A 22,980-nucleotide genomic window follows, 5' to 3' on the forward strand; every position below is an offset into this window, starting at 1 on the left:
TTTTATATTGTGCTTTAGAGTACACAATTGCTGTGCTAGGAATTCTGTTCATTAAAATCATAGCAACCACCTTCCTGCTTTCGGTAGCAGACTCCGGATGCAACAGCAACACTAAAATCAGCAACCTTCTCTGATGCTGCCATATTATTATTATTATTATCAATCAGCTGTTTCGGGCTAGTGTGTTTGACACCCGGAAAACCGTTTCGTATTGGTCGGAGGATCGGTGCCGCCCGCTTCCGTCAACACGCAAACCTACCCCTTGGCCCTGTGCCTTGACGTACACACAACAGAGCTCTTTTATTTACTTTAACCTTTTGACAACAGCGACGACGATGCCCTGCGCCGTATGCAGCAGCGTAGTGATGATTGATGGGGATTTGTGTTTTTCAGAACGTACAAAAAAAACCCGCACTACCCCGCTGGCCATCAATAGAGGGTGGTGGGTGTATGGTTATTGATTTTCACCTCCTGCCTAAAGCTATATACACACTCATTTCCACAAAGTTACACTAATTGGATAAAACTTTGTGCACTGCATGTTTTAGATGTTCTTCTTTTAACCTGCTCTCTCTCGCTCTCGCTCAAACACCCCCAGAGAGCTGGGGAGTTCTTTCTTTACAAAACAAACACACACGCACACACGCACAAGGGTTGGTTCCCCAGATTTAGGCATTTTGAAGGTAATTTCCCATTTTGGCTCTTGTTTTTACCCCGATCGCACAATATCACGACATTTTATGTAACCACACATCACCGAGACTAGATCACTCACTGACCATACCCGTACATTCCACAGCAAGACGCACTCCCACAAATCCCTTCACATCTGTGTGCCCCAACAGTATTGCTGCCAGCACACTCGAGGGATCAAGATTTTGCTTCTTGAAATGCTACGCAATGGTTGGGCGAAGGAAATGTACGATTTCAGCAGTCGAATCCGAGAGGAAACTAATTTGCGAACAAGCAAGAATGCATGCAGGTACCGTATACGGCTTCGTGCACTGCACTTGCAGGATGCGTTTCCACACTCACTCACGGTCCACAATTACGGCAAACGGGTATCAGGGTTGCCCTTTTTTCGCCAAACAAAATTTTCTCTCCTTGTTGTCGGTGGTGACAATTCCACAAATTGGAAAATTCGTTTTTTTTTCTTCGAAACATTTGCAACTGACAGGTACGGCGGGGCTGCAGTCAACTCAAAACATGTCAAGGTGCATGTAGAAAACAAACATTGGGAAGAGTGCGGAAGAAAAAGATTCATGGGTAAATATTAGCTGCTGGAATGATATTTCGCATCAAATATTTTATGTCATCATTTTGTTAACATGTTAAGCAGTAAAAAAGCGAAAAAGGAAGAAAATGGCTATTCTTTTTTTCATTTTCAAAAGCTCCATATACACCTTACGCGCGAGGAATGTCAACAGAAGCGTTAGCAGGCGTTATCAAGCGTTACCCTCGTTGGAGCAGCGGAGGATGAGCTGTCAGACTGTGTCCAGTACTTCTTCGCATTCGATATTCATTCCGCGAGTGTTGCTGGAATTTATTAAAATTCTAGATTGGTTGTGCTTTGCATTCCTTCGCATTTCAGTTCGATAGTTACTACACACCTCAAGCATCAAAATGGTAAGTGCCTTTTGGCGATCGTTGTCCAGCAAATCGTGCAAATGAGTCGTTGACCATACTGATGTTTTGCTTTCCTTCCTTTGTTAACGCTTGTTTCCGCACACAGACTAATCTGACCGAAGATCAATTGGCTGGTAAGTTAATGAAATGCTCTGTAGTTAAAGGCGTTGTATCGTAGTTGGGAAGTAAGATAGAGGTAAATCGATTGCACGGTGAGGTAGCAAATGCTTGCAAAGCTCCACTTTCCATCTAGTTCCTGTTCGTTACTGGAATTCCACAAGAGTGACGTCATGATGATCGGGGACCCTCCGACTTGTCATGTAGGCGAGTCTTTCTTCTCGTTCACGGAAGATAGCAATGGGATCGGAACGGTTTGGCTGCAAGAAAGGAAATCAAGAGGGGAGCTAAGTCGCTAACCGATGACAAATCACGAATTTTTCAAACGCCGTGAATGGTTGTGCATCCGTAGCGAATGTGATAAGTACCGTCGTGTGTTAGTTTTTAACGTCTTCGGTTCGGCAAATGAAGACAGTTTTATGGGTCCGAGATGTGCGAAAAGCATTCCCACTTCCGGACAGATGTGTAGCCAAAACGTACCAGTAACACAGCTAGGGCCACGTTAGGTGACTCACGCTGTGAAATTATGATCTATTTATGTTTTTTTTATTCATAAAGGACGACCAGGCCGTATTGCTGTTTATAGCTATGTTATCACCATCAAATCATAACAACCACCTCTTCTACTTCTGTTGAATTGTTTGAACTAATTTTAGGTTCATTATGCCATCCGGTGAGCATATTCTTCAAAGGGTCAACAAAAAAAAAGTAAATTTAATTTCTAAACAGCCAGCAGCAACGAAAAAGAAAACGAAAGCAACAGTTGAAGTTTACGGTACGCAACCACACGGTTCGATTAGTTTACCTGCAATGGCTGATAGCTTATCAGTCTGATGCATCAGATGTATCACTTTTGTACATACTGATAATAAGTTGGTTATAGTGTCATGGTGGCAATTATTTGCTCAAAATTTGACCTTTTTCATACAAATTAATTAATCTAAAATGATGTAGTAATTCGAGTTAAATAGATGGCTGGTTTTATCGTTTGAGCGTGACCAAGTTCCGCTTGATTGATTGAATTTACGGATCAGAAGCAGAATGGCAGAGCTTTCGACGATCAGTAATCATGAAGATATCAATTTCATTATGGAAAACATCAGTACTGGATGTATGAATCATAAAATCGTTTGAGAAATATTCAAAAATTTGCCTTTTTTCGCGAGCTTTCTACAAATGTGCATCGTTATCAGGACACCTTGGATTCGGTGAATCAACAACAGGTTTTGTTTGGTCGAATAGATAACGCCACTAGCAGCCACATGGCTACAGGCAAGCCCATATGTATACAAACGACCATGCAAACTGCTTCATTGGATGAAAAATTCTAACTAGAAGAGTTTCGTATTGTTTGTAAGTCATAAACTGGTCAGTTGATTGTCATTACTGGACAATGTTTGTCAGTCATTTTCCCACAAAAAAAAAAAATCGGTTCGGCAAGCTATCTCCGGGTTTTTTTAAAGCTTATGTTTACCCAACGATCGCGATATTAAGGCGCGGTTTGGTCACACAAAAGCGAGCTACAGTTCTCACACATACTACCGCGTACAATTGCTGGTTATAATAGTACCCGGTCGGTCGGTGTTCTGTTCCGTAGGCTCGATCGTTTTTGTTGCTTTCTGCATTTGCAACGAGAAGAAACGAGGTCAACTCGCATTTGCGACGCGTTCCTTAAAAGGAAAACAAGTTGCCGTGGTGGAGTATGACCTCGCAAAAAAGAAACCTAAGTTAAGTTGTTCTTTCTTGCACCTCTGTGCCCCATAGGCTTCACTGAAACTTGTCCCGTGCTAATGAATGGAGGGAGGTGATGACGATGATGATGATGGTAACATGTTGTCCCATGAATTAAGTTACAATAAGAGCGAAAATATTTTATTATTGTCTTTTTGGGCGAGGATTACGCATGATCAACATGATGGGAAGATAGCCATCCGGGTGGGTATTGCTATTTGTCGCTTTTCCTTGCTGCTGCTTGTGTGATTCTTGTCTATCCGTTCCCTTCGATCGTCGATAATTTTATTCCGATTGATCACGATATTTTTGGTCCTATCGCCCGGAAGGTGAACAATTATATAGCGATTTATCATGGACGAGGTAAACCCAACACGTGTTGAGATGCGTTTCTTCAAGCTAAACTTTGTGGATTAGGCAATTTGTCGGCGTAGTGGATGTATCTGTATATGGGAGTAAAAAATGGTTAATTATGACTGGTTATTCATAAATCTTGCTAGGTAGATTATACCGTAAGCAAATCAAGCTAATGCATATGGGTCATATCGACAGGAGGGGATCAAGAATTCGGATGGAATGTGTACTTTAGAACATAGAGCTCGCCAATGGATTATATATGCCATTGTTTGGGTCTATATAAAATATTTTCCAGAGTGATCCTCCCTATGCAGGATTGAATATCCATCTGAATGCAAGAATGCGTGGAATTTGGGAAATAAACTCTGTCCACAGAACTGAAGAAAATGACAGATTTTTTTGCAATCCTTTTGTTTGGTTGACCTATCCCGTAAAACCCTTTTTGACTTGTCCGCATGGGCACAGAAAGGATGACACTCGATAGCAAGCATCATTTCAAAGGAAGAATTTCATCATTTTTTTTGCAGAATTTCGATTCTACCAACAGATGGAATGGCTTGTTTAATGCCAAGCCAGGTTCAATATAGATGCAGTATATATTCAAATCAAGTTCAATATGGATGCAGTTTGATAAGAAACGATCTCATACGGATATATTATATTTTAGAACCATTTGCTTTTTTGAACAATTCCTTTTCTTATTTTTGAAGTATGTATTTAAGAAAGTACTCAACACCCAGTTTCATAGATCCCCCCACAGCACATTTTTTAATCGGACACTAACCATTTGAGAGAAATCGAAAAGACTCAGGGTAGGTTTTTTTTGGTTGTTGTTTTGTTTTCTGTCGTATGTGAATCAGTGCTTCTCTGACACATTAAAAGATCAACGCAGTGATCGTGCGTGTTCGCGGGGGGGGGGGGGGGGGGGGAAGGTTGGGTAACGGAATGGACGCCGGGAGGGGAGATCTCAGCCGAACAACATAAAAGATTATTCAATTTTCTTCCATAAATGGTGTTGTGGCTGTTGCGGCTGTGTGGATGCGTGTCTGTTGCCTTCGTTTGGTCAGCCCTCCGAGGACTCGCCCTTCCATCATCACATCCACTTCCCTCCCTCTTGTCCACATGTGTGCAGTTTTTTACTAGCAAAAACACACACACGTACGCGTATCGGTCGCGTAAAGTCGCGAAGTTGTATTTGGTAAAAACCGACTGGTTTCTTCCCTCATTTTGGGCTTTGTAAATGTAGAATTGTGTGACCCCATGCGTGTGTGTGTGTGTGTGTGTGTGTGTGTGTGTGTGTGTGTGTGTGTGTGTGTGTGTGTGTGTGTGTGTGTGTGTGTGTGTGTGTGTGTGTGTGTGTGTGTGTGTGTGTGTGTGTGTGTGTGTGTGTGTGTGTGTGTGTGTGTGTGTGTGTGTGTGTGTGTGTGTGTGTGTGTGTGTGTGTGTGTGTGTGTGTGTGTGTGTGTGTGTGTGTGTGTGTGTGTGTGTGTGTGTGTGTGTGCGAACACCTTTTATAGACAAAACAATTTGGTGACTTATTTCCGAAGGTCCGGTCCTCCAGATAGGTTGGTAGAGCTAAAGGGAAAGGAGCTTGTGTGCCAGGCAGGCTTTTTACTTCTTCGACGTGTTTGCCGATTTTAAGCGAATCTTTTGCCAATTTTATACAGCTTAATTTTGAGTCGCCGAACCTTTTCCCTTGGAGAGTACTATCATCTTGGTTTTTGGCCTCTTCCACTTGCATATTGGCACAAAGGCACAAGAAAAGATAGAAATTATAGCTTAACAATAATGATATGTTTAATGTGGTGTTAATTGACAGCTCGATATTCGGAAGTGACTAGAGATGGTCGGTAAAATATACAATTCAATCCGCGAAGAAAGATTTTTATCGCTAGATGATGTTACAAGAACACTCACTAGTCTTGATGTCTGTTCTTAATTATTTCTTTTCCTAGGGAGAGTTCTATCAGGAAGAATCGGTTTAATACGCTATCATCCCTTCGCATACAATTCACGAGATAATAGACTATAAGATGACACACTTACTCGTCTTATCTTATCGGTCGTCGATTGTCGATCTACGGCCTGAGCTGTCGTAGATGTCGTACCACTCAAGGCTTTGGATGCTGGGTGCTGTTGCTTTTTTTTCGCAGCAATTCATCCGAACGCGTGGCCTTCTTTTTGCCTTTGGATGGAAAGGGAGGAGTGTATCCAGTTGCAGCACATTTGCAACACACCACCATCCCCCAGTGCAGCCGTAGCCGCTGTGTTTTGCCCACATCACCACCACCACCATTGCTATTCAGGTTCGTGTCTCTGTGAATAGCAAGAAGGCACCCTTTCGAACTCCACGTGCCTCACGCTTCACTTCCTTCACTTCACAGTGATAGTAGTGAAGTTCACGTTCCGATCGCACGGGCACGAATCATCGAATCAGGGTGAATGGGGCTGTGTAGCAGCAGCATCCCTTCTCTCCTTGCACCAAAGTTTATACCCGATATGGTTATGGACGGAATGCTTGGCTGCTGTTGCTGCTGCCGTAGTAGTAAAAGCAGCAGAGGGGGGAGTGTAGTAAAGTTGCACGGCATTCAGCAGACTCGGTGGGCCTGGTATCTTTTGGATCGTTGCCGCCACCGCCAGTTGTCAACATACTATCCGATCGTCGACACACGCGTCGTCGTCCACACGGTTCACATCTTGAAATTTAATCCAGCTGATCGTCGACGACGATCGTTCATAGTAGCACAGTGTGCCGTGTTGTCAAAGTTTCATCCAGTTTTTGATCTAGTGACAACTGAGGGTGGGAGACAGAAAAAGGGGGTGATAAAAGTGCGTCAAAGGTGTGAAGATCGCTTGAAGGAAAAGCCAAAAGTATACGCAACGCACTTTACTTGATCGTTGTGAAAAGGTTTGCCGTTTTGGCACCGTGGTGTGTTGTTTGATGAAAGTGCATAAAGCAAACAATAGCAACGCGTGTGACACCTTGCAAACGTAACCGCAACTAGTCCGCTAGTCGAACAAAAGCAGCGTGACCGTGAAATTGTGTTGTGTGTTGTGTGCAACCTCCTGGAGGAGCAAAGAGTTCCACTTCAGTTTTCTGCTACTGGGTTCGCGGTGTCCAAAAAGGAAAAGTTTTTTGCTGTGTTGTGGTACTTTTACTTTGTGACAGAGCGCTTCTACGTGTGTACAAATAGCGTGAATTTTTCCTTCAAGCAAACACCGATAAAGTACAGATTTTCCCAACCATGTACATGTACGATCCACCGAAGAAAAACAACTTCACATCCGTGGAAGGTAGGATTTGCGCATCATTGCATTGTTTGAGTAGAGTTCATGCGGATGAGGTGATCTGGAGTACATGTAAAAGGGGCCTAAAGCAACATAAAGGATCACTTGGTTTTGGCCACAGGATAATGTCTTGATGGTACTGAGGAGCGTTTGGAGATTCCGCTGTCAATCCTTAGGCTTAAGAATCACTCAAGTTTACAAACTATAGATCGGTCGGAACCTGACACGAATTCAAAGTATTTGCTATACTCCAGAACGGAGAAGATCTTGTAGGACTCGAAAGGTTTATCGACCAATGATCAGTTCCTTATGGTCTCTAAATTTTCGCCTAGGAATAGAGCTGCTCTTCGATTGTTTTGCTTCTTAGTTGCTCCCAATCAAAGGTATCAATTGGGGTAGAAAAAAATGTCTTTAATACAAAAGACGATGAATTTTTAGGATAGATTGCTAGAATATAGAGCCACCGTATGCAATACGCTTTATATTAGATTGATGGCTTACATCTGAGAGGTACTATTATGGAAAATTATGGATTAAGACCCTTTTCTTAGATACACTCAATAAAAATATAGGAATTCATTATAGAAATTAATGGTAAAGTGCGCTGCTAAACGTGAATTTGTTGTTACAATAAGAAACATTCAGCACTGAAAGGTTCAAACCTTTCTAATTTCTCACAAAAGTTTGCTTCCTCTCCCCGTACATCCGGAGGAGGTAGTTTAAGTGGTATTGCGCTATTGCAAGTATCTATTCGTTAGGCCACCGGAAAAGGGGAAATTGTCTGTTAATTAAACTGTTCCGCGCATTGATAATGAAGCTTTGTGGGTGTGGGAATACAGAGAGAGAGAGAGAGAAACAGAGAGAGAGAGAGAGAGAGAGAGAGAAACAGAGAGAAAGAGAGAGTAAATGAGGCAACTGCCATGTAAGGGTACATCGAATGTTCGAATTGTTTAATCAACTGGGTGTTACGCGATGCATAAATGCATATTGATAGTAATATTTATTTCTCGTTGTATATCCACCGCCCTGCTACAGAATTCCAGGAGGCGTTCAACCTGTTCGATAACCGTGGCGATGGCAAGATCCAGCAACAGCAGATCGGCGAATGTTTGCGAGCGCTCGGCCAAAACCCGACCGAGTCGGATGTAAAGAAGTTCACGATGCAGCTGAAACCGGACGAGCGCGTATCGTTCGAAGTGTTCCTGCCCATCTATCAGGCCATCTCGAAGCAGCGTACGGCCGAAACGGCCGATGACTTTATTGAGGGTTTGCGTCACTTTGACAAGGACGCGAGTGGTTTCATTTCGTCTGCTGAGCTGCGCCATCTGCTGACGACGCTCGGCGAGAAGTTGGGTGATGATGAGGTAACAAATGGAAACTGCTGACGATTAAAGAGAACTGTGTAGGGTAACGAGATTTGTCTTTTTCGTCATGTTTTGCAGGTAGAACAGCTGCTCCAAAACCAGGAGGATTCGCAAGGAAATGTCAACTACGAAGAGTTCGTCCGGATGGTGATGAGCGGTTAGGATCGGTTGGTAGTGGTAGTGGGTGGTGATCCAGCTCTAGCTGGAAACACACCAAAAAGCCCACACACAGAAACATGCACCCTAATACTAATCAGAGATAGACTTACGGAAGGAGAGTATCGTTTACTTAAGCTACTTATGTTTCCATTCCTGCAATCGTTCGTTCCGATGGTGTTGTGTCTGCTGTCCATGACGAATCGTTTGCGTTTAGAGCACAGAACACATGCATTTGGTTGCTTCTTTAACTACTAAAAATGGGGGCCTGTATTCTGGTTGCAGCGTGGACGAGACATTTTGAGAAAACGAACAATAGTTTTTGTTTTTCCACTAACGGTAACCATAACAACCACCCACATGGAACTCGTTTTGTTTCGAAATTTGCCCCGGCGAATGGATGGGATTGCTACTAAAAGAAGAAAGCTCTAGTATATAGTGAAGGATGACAGTAAGGGAAGAATCTAGTGCAGGATTAGACCGGGTACGGTGGTATTGCCGCAAAGTATTAAGGCCCATCTTTCCTTTCGTTCGCCGATGAATAAGTTTAACCGTTTTTTGTGTGTGTTCGAATTTAAGAACTGTTTGTGTGTTTGATCATGCACTAGGTACTTCTCTTTAATCAATAAATATGCTCCAGTTTAAGGAGTCCTTTAAAGGATCTTTTTTTTCATTGTTTCTGTTTTTTTTACATTTTCTGTCATTTATTATCATCTGTGGCTTTGTGTTTTGATTTTTGCAAACGGGTAAGTTTCAAGTAAAGCCAGTAAAACACATATAAATAATGTTAAGTCTTAACGGTCTCTTAACGGGCTTACGGAACTAGATTCCACCGATGAATACCGCGAGCAGGTGGAAACAATTTTTATAACTGAAAACAACGGCGTAAACGGATTTTATTTTGCTCTGTCCCTATCTTTCTCTCTCTCTCTCTCTCTCTCTCTCTCTCTCTCTCTCTTTTTCTTTATCTATCTATCAATCTCTTTATTTTTTCTGTAACTCTTCTATCTCTCATGTTATGATATATAGGAATCAGTTATGGTTTTTTCTTAGTTGTCTAAATCTTCCGATCCTTCCATAAACCGATGGAATATAATCTGTCGTCCGCTACTAGTCCATTCCCACCGTTACGAATCGTCAAAGTCCCACTCGAAGGAGCTACCGGTTTCGACGCGCATCTGTGAAAAGCTGTCCTGCAGATTGATGTCTGAATCTGCGTTACCGAAGAGTAGAAAGGTCAAATATTAGTAAGAAATCTTTGCATCAAAGCAAGTCTTACAAGGCAGCAGGCTTACCTTGAATTGAGTCAAAGTCCACCTTCTGTATGCAGTGCTGGGCAAATTGTTCCTTAATGTTGGTATTTGCGACCAGCTTGAACACCGGGTGTGACAATAAGGCGGATGCACTGGGCCGGTTCTTCGGATCTCTATTGGAGGGGGAAAAAAGGTAATGTATGTATGAATTAGTGCTCAACTAACCCAGTCCTCTTCAGAAATCAGTAAAAACCTTACCGTTCCGAGCACCTTTCGGCAAAGTTGTGCAAAGCATCGGAAAACTGTCGGGAAACGTAAATCTGCCGTAACGGTGTGATCGGCTCATTCGAGGGTCCGTCCTCGTTTGGTACGGTCGTTGCATCCAACAGCATCGGCAAATAGACGCCTCCCTTCAGCTTTTCCGCCAGTATGAGGGTGGCCGTGATGTTGTAATACGGTTCGGCACCATTTGCCATCTCGTACGCCGTCATCGCCAAACTGTACACGTCTGATTTCTCTGTATAACCGATAAGATTCTGTGCCAGTACTTCCGGCGCAAGCCAGTTCAACGATTTCACCGAATGGGGTGGCAGATCGTGCAGGGTGCGTATGCGTTTTCCCTCACCAAGAATGCTGGTGCAGACGCGAAAGCCACCAATCACAGCACGCGTTTCGTTCAGGAAGACATGGCTCGCTCGTAGCGAACGATGGATGTAACCTTTCCAGTGTAGATACACCAGCCCTTGCAGGATGTCGCGCAGAATGCAGACGAGGATCGGTTCGGGGAAGCCAGTTTCGAAGTAGTTGCTCATCGTGTCCTTACACGAACCGTAACACATCAGCGGCAGGACAAAGTACAGATCGAGATAGTTTACGAACATCGTGTGGTAGCTCAGTATGTTAGGATGATCGAACTCTCGCAGTTGCTTTGCCTCATCCATCACGAAGCTGATGTCGTTCTTGAGATCTTCTACGAGGAATTTTTTCATCGCAACATGCTTCTTGGTGGGCCGGTGCTGGGCCAAATATACCGTACCGCGATTGTCGAAACATTTCGCCAGCTCCACCTTCAGCACGTAATTGTTGATGTTGTTGTCGAACATGTTGGGTTCATTGATCGGACTGGGTAGCGGGGTTCTGGGTTGGTGTTAATCAGTTTTTTAGCAAGAACTTCACAAAATCGGTAGAGTAATAAAACTTTAAGTACTTTCAGGGCACCAGAAAACTCTCACCAGCCTCTGAGATTGGTTGCTTTGATTATGTAGGACCCACAGCACGCTTTTGACGTTTCGACAGAGTTGTTGACAAACAAATCCGACGTCAGCGCTGACAGTTTCCGATGTAAACAAACACAATTTATCGTAAGCTGCGGCGGTAAATGCGGCAAATTTTCCTTTCTTCCGTCTGTAATTAATATGTAAACTAATTTCATTATGAGCTTAAAGTGTCGTATTTGTTTGGAATTCACCGACAGTTGTACTTTTCTGTTCGGTGCCAGCAGTGATGCAACAACGCTTGCAGACGTAATAGAAACCTGCGCTGGTATAAAGGTATGGTAATAGAAACATGCGAACCAGCTGAGTGCTACTTAGAACTCACTCGTTTGTCTTGTTTTTTAGCTGACGGAAGATGACGATCTACCGTCCCACATATGCGTAAAATGCTGTGATGATGCTGAATCTGCCTTCTTGTTTGTTAAGAAATGCCGACACTCGGAACGCACGCTACAGGCACAGAAATCTCTTGTGAATGAGTAAGTAAGAAAAATGCCGCAAATAGAAATAAGACTAGCGCGGAAGTTGGGGCAAGTAAGCCTCCTAGTATTTTTATAGTAAAAAAAGGGAAAGTTTCATTTAGGCGACCTAGTGAGTAAGCAGAGTTGTTCGTACCTGTGACCAGATATGGTATACCAAATATCATTACTAACAGTAAATTTTTCTCACTTTTACCATTATTATTTGAAAAAGTTGAAGTCTGCTAAAGAACTAAATAATGTAAAAAAATGAAATTTAAAAATAACTTTCGGGGCAAAAGAACCATTGATTGATAAATTAAAAATGAGTGTAAAATGACCATGAACACAAAAACACAAAAAAAAACATATTTAAGTGAGCTCCAGTTTCCGCTGCTCGTTATTCCATCTTTGCAGCAAACCGACACAACATTTGGTGGTGGAATTCTTAACCCAATCAGACCAGAATAGACAGCCGCTCCAGTCGTTCTGGGAAAGTTCAACGCCTCTTGCTTCACCAGATGATATTTACCTTGTCGAGGAGTACCTTGATGAGGACAAAATCCAGGAAAATACTGATCATGAATCCGATGACTACCACGAGGAAGACGACGTTCAGGAAGATAGTAAAAATTTACCTCCGTTGAACAACCAGTCTTCTGAAGGCGATTCGTGCTACTACTGTTGTCATGGCGACTGCTCGTTGACGTTCCATTACAAACAAGAACTGAAAAGGCACATTCGTTTGCAGCACCGCCTACTAGATTCCGAGCAGGAAAATGATCCACATAAATGTCACTTCTGCAGCAACTGCGATCAAGCATTTCCCAGCGCCAAAGAACTTGCCACACATGGATTGCTTTGGCAGTTGAAAGGACGTTTACTTAATCCAGCGAGCAAAGGACGGCCCAAAGCTTACCCATGCTTATTTAACGCACCGGAGAAAAAATGTTGCGACTGTTATGCATCCTTCCCAACGATCAAATCACTGCTTCAACACACCGTCGAGAGACATTTGATAAGGAAAACGGTACACGATCCTAAGCGACCGGTACGGTGCGAACTGTGCTTCAAACTGTTCCGCTGCAAAGCGAGCCTTTACACGCACCAGAACGCTCCTTACAAACCGCGCAATTACAGCTGCAGCACGTGCGATGCCTCCTTTCCGACACGTTCTCGGCTGGCGGCTCACGAACCGGTGCACAGTACGGAGCGGAGGTACGTTTGTGAGGAGTGTGGTGCAAGGTTTAAGAACGAACAAAATCTTTCCACCCATTCGTTGCTGCACAGGGAGAAGCAGGAGGTTTGCAACGTTTGTGGGCTAAGGTTCCATCGAAAATCGAACCTCCGGATGCATCAGCGTATTCACACCGATGCGTACTATGCGGCCTGTCCGCATTGTGAGAAGAAGTGCAAAAATCAGTCCCAACTCAAGGAACATTTGAAGGTGCACACGAAGGAGAAATCGTTCGCCTGTCGATACTGTGCGAAACGGTTCATGTATACGAGCGACCGGAAGCGGCACGAGATGACACACACCGGCGTGTATCCGTTTGTTTGTGTATGTGCGAGAAAGTTTACCCGTAATCGGTTGTACCAGCGGCACATAACAACGTGTAGTAAGGCAAGTAATAGTTAGAATAATTTCATGAATGTTTGCCTGGTGACTCAACATGCAATCTTAATTCTAACTTAATATTAAGAACAAAGCTGCACTAAAACGGATTAGGAAGGAACTAGGGTCTAAAGAGAGGATCGTAATATGGAACGGAGTATATGAGGTGTGAGGCCTAAGATTGGAATCGCCACATCCGCAAAAGTTTTGTATTATTATAAACTACTTTTCGTACACAGTAAACAGGCGAATGTAGTCTCAGAGACACAAATGCTCTACAAGTGAAAAAAATAAAATAAAATAAAATAACAAAGCCAACAGACACTTGATCTCGGTCACGTTCGCTAGATCATGTAATGGTTTCATTTATTTATCTCTCCATTTATATCTAAATAATTTCAAAAATAATTCAATAACATTTATGTATATACCTTTCATAATATAGTAAATCTAATGCGTGTGTTTCCATATTATTCCGGTTTGATCCGCACGTCGTGTGGATCGTGATCATCGTTTTTGTTTTTTTTTTGCTGCGCTTTCGCGAAGGTTGTGTATATTAAAATTAATAAATATTTCCCCTTTTGTCTGTGGGAACGCTTTTCAATCGACAAATGGTGATGACGACGACGGTATTTCGTATCGTAAAGCCAGCCAGACAGTTTGTTTTGGATGGTTTAGGTGTATTTGAACTACGCGGACGAGGACAACATTGTTTGTTTTTATAAGAAAAAGATAGCTCAGGAAAAAAGCTAAAAACAACGGAAAAACAGCTTAGTTTTATATTCTTACACAATACGGTATAAAATGTACTTTTAAAGTATTTCGTAAAAATAAATAACACATTCAATACTTTTGGGGGGCGAAGAAAAACGCAATAAAAAGAGGGAAAAGAAAACAAACAAAATCACTGCACCCGCCGTTCTAAGGTTTCTAATCTTGAGTGGACTTTTAAAAGCTGAAGAAGCCCTTCGCCAAAGGTTTGGTGTCCAAAGCCACAAAAAACGGGCGAAAAGCTAGCTGACATCCGGCTTATTAGTTCAGCTCCGATCCAAGCAAACTGTCCGGTAGGAACGAATTCAAGCTGGTTGGTGTACCGTTGTCTGCACCGGCATCGAGCGGTGCCCAGAGATTAGCTACCGTTTGGCCGGTACCACTGCTACCGGAACCACCACCAATCGCCCATCCAGCGCCCCATGCGTCACCCGCTTTGGGGGTAGGGAAAGAAAAAACGACGCAAACATTACAAAAATGTAAATGTGCAAAAAGCGTAGTAATACGTACCTGAGCTACCCGGAGGACGATCCTGTCGCCATGATGGTGACGTTAGGCTCGCAGCACTGTTACTGACCGCATTGACATTGGTCGTTGTTGTACCGCCCAGCTGTTGCAGATACGTTTGCACTTCCGACTCACTGCCCGGACATTCGGCAGCGATCGTGCTCGTGCCTAACGTACAATTATTGAGCGCCTGTTGAGCTTTGACCGCTTCCTCCCGGGTTGCGTACCGGCAGAGGGCTAGCCCATGGGCCGGATACGAGTGGAAGTTTAGTATCGGACCGTGCTGCATGCAGAGCGTGCGTAGTGTCGATGCATCGATCTGGGGAAAGGCATTGAAAGAGAGAGAGAGAGAGAGAGAGAGAGAGAAAAAGATAGAGAGAGAGAAAGATAGAGAGAGAGAGAGAAAGATAGAGAGAGAGAGAGAGAGGGATCAGCATTTTCATTCACTGCCCGCCCGAAATTTCCCTTCACGTAGAAGAATACCTGGGAAGTAAGATTTTTCAGCAAAAGCCACGATGTACCACCACCACCAGTGGCCCAACCACCACCACCACCATTTCCACCCCGCTGAGCTTGCGTAGGTCCAACGCTTCCATTCTTGTTAGCCGCCGCACCACCCAATCCCGGTGGTGGGCCTCGTGTAGCGGAAGGTTTCGCAATCGGCGTGCACCAAACGTCAACGGCAGCGGAGCTGGTTACAGTCGCACCACTACCGGATGATGAACTATCCGACCAAACGGATTTACCGGGTAACGGTTTGTTGCCGCCGCTGGCTGCCGAGGTTAGCGAAGCGGTGTTGAAGCTCCAGGCGGAAGATGTTAGATTCAAACCGCCGGCGTCGGCGGCTGCGATGGGGGACGTCTTCTCGGTAACACCGCTAAACAGCTCCGAGTCTTTGGCGGTCGCAATGGAGAGTGGTGAGCGTGCCACACTACCCGGCGTAATACTAGGATCGTCTTCAATCTTAAGCTGTGTTCCCTGTGTTTAAGGAAATGGTAAGGAAGCGTTACTAGCAGTCCTTCCACCAAACCGCGTGATCTTCTCACCTTCCACGGTTTTCCCGGTTCAAACTCAGGTACTAGATCGGTGAAAGCGGAACTATCCTGCGAAGAGGTGTTGTTGGCGGTTGTCCAGTCTTTGCTGTCGGTATCACCCGTTTGCTCCGGCCAGCCGCCATCTGCCAGGCTTGTACGACCGGTTGTTGTCCAGGTTCTGCAAATATCCCCACACCGTTAATTAAATTGTCGACTGTATTCTCGAACTCGTGCCCCAATACGTACCCATCTTGCACGAGACCTAGAGAGCTTAGATTAGTGTTGGTAGTGGTAGTGGTTAACGCGGACTTTGCCGTCGATGGGCCGGGAGCGCGTGAAAAATCGGTGAGATCATCTTTGCTAGCGGTCGGGTCCTTGTCGAGCGATGGAAGCTTCCACTGATTTAAGCGAGACTGCTGACTAGTGCTGCCACCACTGACAATCACATTATTGCCAGGGGCTGCCGAAACGACGGCGTGTTGCTGTAGCGGAACGACCGATGGCGGGAAAACGCTTCCGGTGGACGTTATGATTGATTCCTTGCCGAGCGTCATCTCGCCGAAGTTGCTCTGTAGTGCCATGAGATCTTGTTGTTGTTGCTGTTGCTGCTGCTGGCGCATAAACTCCAGTCCGAGGCCGGCATTTGGATTGGATTGCATTAGTGGTGGCGGTGGACCCATCGATCCCTGATGTCCTTGTTGCTGCTGCTGTTGCTTCATAAAAATGCTCTGCTGGGCAGCTATTTGCTGCTGAAGTTGTGTGATTTGCGCTTTATGCTTGTTGATGGCTAACGACAACTGGACGGCACTAACACCGCTGGTTGAACCACTTCGGGCCAGATTGCTCTGCGTCAGTTGCATTTGCTGGAAGACACAGACAGTTTAACCGTGGTGGTTTAGAACCAAAAAAAATATACTGTGTTCTACGACCGCCTACCCGGGCCCCGGGCCACCTACGTCAGGTTGACGGTCATTGATCATAGGGTTCAGACGCCATCTTACCTTAATGTGAGAGAGCAACTGGTTCAACAGGACAAACGTTTGCGGTGCAAGCGCCTGGTTGAGGATCTGATGATTTAGGAAACCGTTCTGGACGGCCAGCTGAATTTGTTGCACTAGCACACGAAGCTGCTGGCTGGTGGGTGGTGCTGCGGCGATGGCTGCTGCCGCTGCCAGCTGCTGCTGCTGTTGATGAGCTTGTTGGTTCGGCCCCCGACCACCAGGGGGTAGCAGTGTGTTGTGATTGAACGATGGATGACCGGAACCGACGCCCGGTGCGCCACCGCCTTGCGACAGATATTTCAGATTGTTGAGCGCCACCAGATTGGTCGGTCCGGTACTGTCGAGACCAAGGCCACCCACCGGACCACCACCAGGGATGTTGTGAAGCATATTTTGATTGTTCTAAAAAAGGAAGAATATTTAGTAAAACATTGTATTCAACACGTACTCTCCGCTGATATAGTGACCCCTACCTGTGAGTAGGACAATCCACTGGTAGCATGATTGAGCGGCGCAATTCGTCCCGAGTACGCTCCATCAAAACCCATCCCCAGCCCGGCGGCTCCCGTATGATCCTCGGACAGTGTGCGACGCCATCCTCCGCCGGTTAATCCGCTGGCCGCCAGCGCGGCAGCCCCATGCCGCAACACTTCCATTGCATCGTCAATGTTCATGTTGGTCGTGCGCAGGGCAAACTCTACCTCCTCCTTTTTGTGGCCCATCTCACACAGTAGTCGGTACTCTTTGCTCGCGCGTACAAATTCCAACGGTGATTTGTTCGGTCCAACACCGACGGAAGGCTTCGGTCCACCACCTTCAAGCCCCCAATCTGTGGCACCTCCTCCCAGCTCACCCGGATCCGGCCATCCAAGACCGGCCGACTTTGGTGTGGTCGGCGTTTTGTTCCATCCGCCACCAGCACCACCGACACCAGCCATACCAGCATTCGATGCGAGATCCATATTCCACGGAGCGCCACCCGTTTTCTCGTCACCCCAACCGGGTGGTTGATCGTCCCAGGACCCGTTGCGTCCGATGCCTTGCATCTGCTGTCTGCCCCAATCCACTCGAACGTCTTTGCCGAGTGATCGTACACCACCACTCCCGGCCGCACCGGATGGTATGGGCACAGGTCCGAACGGTCCGGAACCTTGCACCGGATTGCGTTGCATCGGACCACCACCACCAGCTCCTCCACCGGGACGCATCATTACATCTGCCACATCCTTCCATCCGGTCGAATTTTGACGGGAGAGGGACCCAACCACGTTACCCTGTCCCCAGAGTACTCCACCGGTCGCATCATCGAGCGAGGACGGTCTTCCATCATCCCAGTTGGAAGTCGGGGGAAGCTTATTCGATCCACCACCATTCCCGTTTCCCCACTGTTGCTGTCCGGCTCCCGTTCGCTGATCCGAAACGGTTCCAACACCCCACATACTACCACCAGCCGCCGCCGCTGCTGCAGCTCCATTTAGCCGACCGGAAATGCCCCGTGGATCGCCACGCAGTACCGAATCTGCGTTTATGTTGAAACCACCGGCCGATTGTCCGTTTACAGCACCGACGACAGTGCCTCCAGCGCCACCGTTTCCTCCCGGATGTCGTCCATCCCAGCTACCACCACCGCTGCCAGCTGGAATTATACTAGGACCACCCGGCTGTACCACCGCACTGGACCCAACTGGCCCAACACCGGTTCCCCACTCGTTCAGATCTTTCTTCACACCAGTGATGACCGCCAGCTGTGAGTTGTTCGCCGTCGTTGGTATGCCAGCGGCCGCCGTTGTAATGGCGGATGCATTAGAACCCGTCCCTGGCGGCCACATACCACCCCCTCCAACCGTTGTCGTCACCCCAGTTGCAGCTTGTGGAGCCGTTACAACGTTACTATTGTTAAGAGCACCCCAGGCCCCAGCACCCGTTGGACCAGCACCCGTTCCGACCAGTGGCACCGCACCGGCAACGATTGCAGCCGCACTGCCATTCCATACACTAGCGGATGGTTCCGGTATTCCAGCAACACCACCACCACCACCTCCAGCACTAGCACTACCATCATCATCTTCCATCCAGGTCCCGCCGAGATTGTTCGCTGGAACCCACGGTGTGGTGGTCTTTGCTTGTGCCAGATGTTGTTGAGCTTGTTGCTGTTGGAGGTGCGGGCCACCACCGCTGCGCAAATTTGTTTCCCAAAGCTCGGTCCCGTTGTTCATGTTTTGTGCCTTCCAACTTCCGTTCGGTCCGGCAGTTCCGTGTGCCCCTCCGCCGTTGCCTGCTCCGTCCGGCTTACCAGCACCACCAGAACCCGCACTGGAAGCACCACCACCCCCCTGCGGTTCCGGTGAACCCGGTACCTCCCAGTTTGTGTCCTGATTGACATGCTGACAGCCCCAACCATCCTGAGCGAACAGTGCGTCACGCATCGTGTTGAGCACCTCGAGCTGCTTCGTTGCGGTCCCATTCCCTGCCGGTCCATTATTATTGCCCATATTAGCTGCCTGCTGCTGCTGAAGCTGCTGATTGTTGTTTTGGCCGTGATGATGATGATTGCCGTTGTTGTTTGCAACGTTCGCCGCTACATTCCCTCCACCACCCGGCCGTCCATGATTTACGGTGGCATTCCAGGCGTTCGATAGTCCGGAAGTCGATTGGGATTTGCTGGAATCTCCAGCTCGCGTCGCGTTTCCGTTACCATTTGCTGCATTGGAACTGATGCCAGAGCCGGTGTTGTTGTTGTTGTTGTTGTTGTTACTGCCTGGGCTGCTATTATTGCTAACGGTTCCCCAAGCGGACGGTGCTAATGGCTGTTGTAGTGGCTGCTGTGGTTGCTGCTGTTGCTGCTGATTGGGTAACACACCCCAAGCATTGAGCGTACCGTTGGTGGCGCCTGGCGGTGTACCCCAAGCGCTAGTGCCATTATTGATGGAATCTTCTCCACCACCACACAACCGCAATCGGGGCATTTTGGAGGATAAGCCGCTCAGTAACAGACGGTGTTCACGCTCGACACAGCGCACCAGCTCATCAAAGTATGTGTAAGTTGACGTACCACCGGTAGGCGAACGTCCTGCCGGCATGATATCGTTTGGTGATGGCCGAGTGGCGCTCGTCAACTCTGCTAAACTACATCTAACGTTAATAAGGTTAATCAGGTAATCATTTAAATCACATTTCAATGTCACAGAATCAATATGGGTCGGCTGCTGTTCTTCGTCGTCGGTATGGCTAGTAGGGCGAGAGGTCACATTCGATGGTTCGCTATCCGGACCGGTTCGACAGATGGATACCATCTGATTGTCCCCGTTCATCTCAATTGATGCTGTTGAAATCATAACGATGGCTTTGGGACTAATTGCGACGAGCTGGTCTGATACGATGGAACGTCCATCATTCTTTTCGTTAAATGCCACCTCTTCCTGTTGAGCTGCAGACGATATGGTGGTGATAAACTCCTGCAACAAATCCGGCTCTTCCTTCATACTGTGGAGTTGATCCACTCCTTTAATATCATCCATCTCCGATAACCGACCGGTGTCGAGATAATACCACTGGCTTAATGTGTGTAATGCGAGATTAATGTAACGAGACGTTCTATGCACGATTGCACCTTTCGCTTCAGTTTTCCGCCTCTATCTTCATCGCCATCATCTTTTCGTCGTTCTGATGCGCTACACTGTTGTCCACAAGCATCTTGTGCGATGGCACGCCAGAAGGTTTAATGAATGAAGGAGAAGGTTCGCGGTACTGTAGGTTGATACGTATTGAAATGCTTCCTTTTTTATGCAAAGGGATCAAAGGAAGCCTATTTTTTGGTTTCACTTGCTGCTTTCTGCTGCGAGGACGGAGCACCAGGCTCTAAGGTGAGAAAGAGAGAGTGAGTGAAAGAGAGAGAGAGTGAGAGAGAGAAAAGTAAAACATATATTTAATAATTTACGGAGGATTAATATCGCATGTTATACCTTTCGCGGTGGACGGAAATGTCCAGCTTTTTTCCTGCTCAAATTTTTGGAATGGATGCCAGAGATATAGAAATCGACAAATTGGATTGCTGGACTGGACTTGTTGTTTGAAGCTTAACCTAAAATTTATCACAGATCTTGCGCTAGGCGGGTTGAATCATTCCGCACGAAGTGAGAGCACGATTCTGCCGAGCACAAACACTAAACACTAACAAATCAGCAACGGACGGCTTTCGTCGTCGTTTGTTTTTAGTATCACCGTACGTACTGACTTTCGAGAACTGTTGTTTGGAAGGAGTACTTATTCTGGAAAGATAGACACATAAATCGGTTATTAATATCGGACAATGAGCAGTAAATAAATGAGAGGACGATTGAGAAAACCAAAATGTTAAAAAATTATGAAAACCGTTGAAGAATTTGTACATCGGAGTGACCCTCCGAAGAATTGAAAAATGTGCGATTTTTTCCATATTTCAAATGGTGTTTTTTTTCAAATGAGATTAGGATCGAGAAATTCGGTGTCTGATTGTTCTGACTGACTTCCAAGAATCTGTCGGACACAAGCGCTTAGAAGCTCGAATGACTCGCTATTTTCTAAACTGACCTTTGGTTCCCTATAAATATTAGATTTTCTTTGACCTTCGAAAAAATATGCTCCAGCGGTGGTTTAAAGAGTGACCACTCGTATTGTTATGTTTGATACTGTATTTGTTCTGCGCGTGACGATATGATAACATTTGTACCACGGCAACAACATACAGCAAGTTGCTGCTGTGTGAAGAATTTTATGTTTTCTTCACGCGCTATGCTGCTCAAGAGAAGTATTAGATCTGTTCTCTCTGACAATTGATTCTCTCTCTCTCTCTGTGTGATCGCGATGCTAGGTAGGGGTCTCTTTCTCTCTTTCTTTTCTCTTTGCATAACACAGCTATCAACATTACAACATCGCAGCATATCCTTTTCATCCAGAACGGCTCTCCCAACGAACATAACACACACGGGAAAAGATCGAGATTTGATTTCTTTGTTTTGTTACGGTGAGAGTCTCTCTCTCTGTGTGTGTGTGTGTGTGTGTGTGTGTGTGTGTGTGTGTGTGTGTGTGTGTGTGTGTGTGTTTTCGGCCTGCGAGCGGGTGGTAATGTTTGTTTTGTCTGCTCTTTCGTGTGTCGCTTATTGATGCGTTGTTGTTTTTTTTCTTTCCACTTGGGCCAACATAACTTTTCGCTGCTTATTTTTCAACATACCAACCCCCTTCGGTGATTGTGTGTGTGAATGCGTGCGTGTGTTAGCTTATGTGGAAGAGTAAGAGGGACCGTCGTCTCTATGTGACCACGTCAAAAAACCACTTGTACAATTCTCACCGAACACGCATAAAATCGCCTTGATTAGGAATTGGAAAAAGCTTACTTTTAACATTAATTAAATCAAAAATTATTTATATCTCTACACTCACAGATACATTTATACATAGTTAGCAATAAAAATTACAGCTCTGAAAACTTTGTGACGGTATTGCCCCTTTTTTCACAACACACTCCCCAAAATGTTAATTAAAACAATCATGAAAAATTTCTTCAGTTTTTCACACTACACTTAGTCCCATTGTGGCACATGGTAACTGAATTGCTTCACTGTTCTATCGGACAATTTTTCTTCAAAAACAATAACACATACTCAAATGTTCGCTCCGTCTGCTGATTGCGCTGATGATGTTTGCAATAGCAGCAGCAGCATAAGCGGGTCGCCGTTTGCCCGTTTTGCCACTCCCTGAAGCCAAGTCCGTCGTACCCCACAGCGCCACAGCTTCTAGGCTCACGATACATTCCCAACCCGTGCTACTAGCGGACTGGCCGTGTGTGGATCCCTAGTGCACATCAACATTACAGCTTGTACGTTTGCACTAAGTAGTCTCTCCCCCACTGCAGAAACTGCAGCCCCATTCCAAAGTGCATATAGCATTAGGTTCCGCGGCCGCCATATTAGATATCAGTTGGCGAGTGCGATTCTTCACCAAATAAACACTTTTGCACGCGTTTGCGCTACTGAATAACGATTTAATTTCACACACCGTAACTTCCAACAGGTTTAGGACACACTTTAAAGCACCATAATACCCTATTAAACGATGAAAATAACCAGCAACATAACTCTACCTTCTTCAAACCGATGAGTGGCTGCCCTTTTTCCCACAGAGGCGAAATATGTTCTACAGCTACATCTATGGGCACTGTGCGCGATGCGTGCGTGTTGTGTGTGCGTGCAGCGCTGAAGCTCTCTAGCGGCTTGCTTGAAAAATGTTTACAAGCACCGAACTTGCTTGCACCGCGACTGCCGACGTTTCGGCCGAAGCGAGCCCGAAGTTTGACAGCAGCTAGAGTTTTACAATTCTGCTGCTGGGCAGGCTAGTGCTGTTGTGTACGTGTGGTGGAATACGCCAAAAGTGTAGCAAATGGTATGTGTGGC

At 45.9% G+C, this 22,980-nt stretch overlaps 5 protein-coding genes across 7 annotated transcripts in view; 2 read left to right on the forward strand and 3 right to left on the reverse strand.

The window, feature by feature from the left end:
* LOC126563791 (kinesin-like protein KIF21B) overlaps positions 1–8,508 on the reverse strand; it is a 106,745-nt gene extending 98,237 nt beyond the window's left edge. For both annotated transcript variants that reach the window (XM_050220532.1, XM_050220531.1), the window contains exon 1: positions 8,499–8,508. The gene's annotated coding sequence lies outside the window, so the exon portion shown is untranslated. The remainder of the gene's footprint in view (positions 1–8,498) is intronic.
* On the forward strand, positions 1,470–8,646 carry LOC126565558 (myosin-2 essential light chain). 2 transcript variants are annotated; one of them, XM_050222748.1, is made up of 4 exons: positions 1,470–1,626; positions 1,733–1,760; positions 8,155–8,483; positions 8,562–8,646. In XM_050222748.1, exons 1-4 carry the CDS (start codon positions 1,624–1,626, stop codon positions 8,643–8,645), a joined length of 444 nt encoding a protein of 147 aa, XP_050078705.1. In that variant the 5' UTR covers positions 1,470–1,623; the 3' UTR covers position 8,646. The 2 variants fall into 2 exon arrangements, with proteins under 2 accessions (XP_050078705.1, XP_050078704.1); XM_050222747.1 differs by lacking the exons at positions 1,470–1,626; positions 1,733–1,760 and adding an exon at positions 7,040–7,125.
* A 1,113-nt stretch (positions 8,647–9,759) lies between these two features.
* LOC126564941 (STE20-related kinase adapter protein alpha) lies at positions 9,760–11,001 on the reverse strand. The gene is made up of 3 exons (XM_050222068.1): positions 10,151–11,001; positions 9,935–10,065; positions 9,760–9,852 (listed from the first exon to the last, which is right to left on the reverse strand). The coding sequence occupies exons 1-3, from the start codon at positions 10,993–10,995 to the stop codon at positions 9,767–9,769; spliced, it is 1,062 nt and encodes a 353-aa protein (XP_050078025.1). The 5' UTR covers positions 10,996–11,001; the 3' UTR covers positions 9,760–9,766.
* A 324-nt stretch (positions 11,002–11,325) lies between these two features.
* LOC126564624 (zinc finger protein 28-like) lies at positions 11,326–13,263 on the forward strand. The gene is made up of 3 exons (XM_050221705.1): positions 11,326–11,442; positions 11,512–11,645; positions 12,042–13,263. The coding sequence occupies exons 1-3, from the start codon at positions 11,326–11,328 to the stop codon at positions 13,261–13,263; spliced, it is 1,473 nt and encodes a 490-aa protein (XP_050077662.1).
* Positions 13,264–14,253: 990 nt separating this feature from the next.
* On the reverse strand, positions 14,254–20,070 carry LOC126563781 (protein Gawky-like). Its single transcript, XM_050220515.1, has 7 exons — positions 17,026–20,070; positions 16,553–16,954; positions 15,798–16,414; positions 15,564–15,729; positions 15,001–15,495; positions 14,521–14,836; positions 14,254–14,444 (listed from the first exon to the last, which is right to left on the reverse strand). The coding sequence occupies exons 1-7, from the start codon at positions 20,068–20,070 to the stop codon at positions 14,272–14,274; spliced, it is 5,214 nt and encodes a 1,737-aa protein (XP_050076472.1). The 3' UTR covers positions 14,254–14,271.
* Positions 20,071–22,980: the final 2,910 nt, after the last annotated feature.

Source organism: Anopheles maculipalpis, chromosome 3RL (assembly GCF_943734695.1).
Source record: "Anopheles maculipalpis chromosome 3RL, idAnoMacuDA_375_x, whole genome shotgun sequence".
NCBI classification, from domain to species: Eukaryota; Metazoa; Arthropoda; class Insecta; order Diptera; family Culicidae; genus Anopheles; species Anopheles maculipalpis.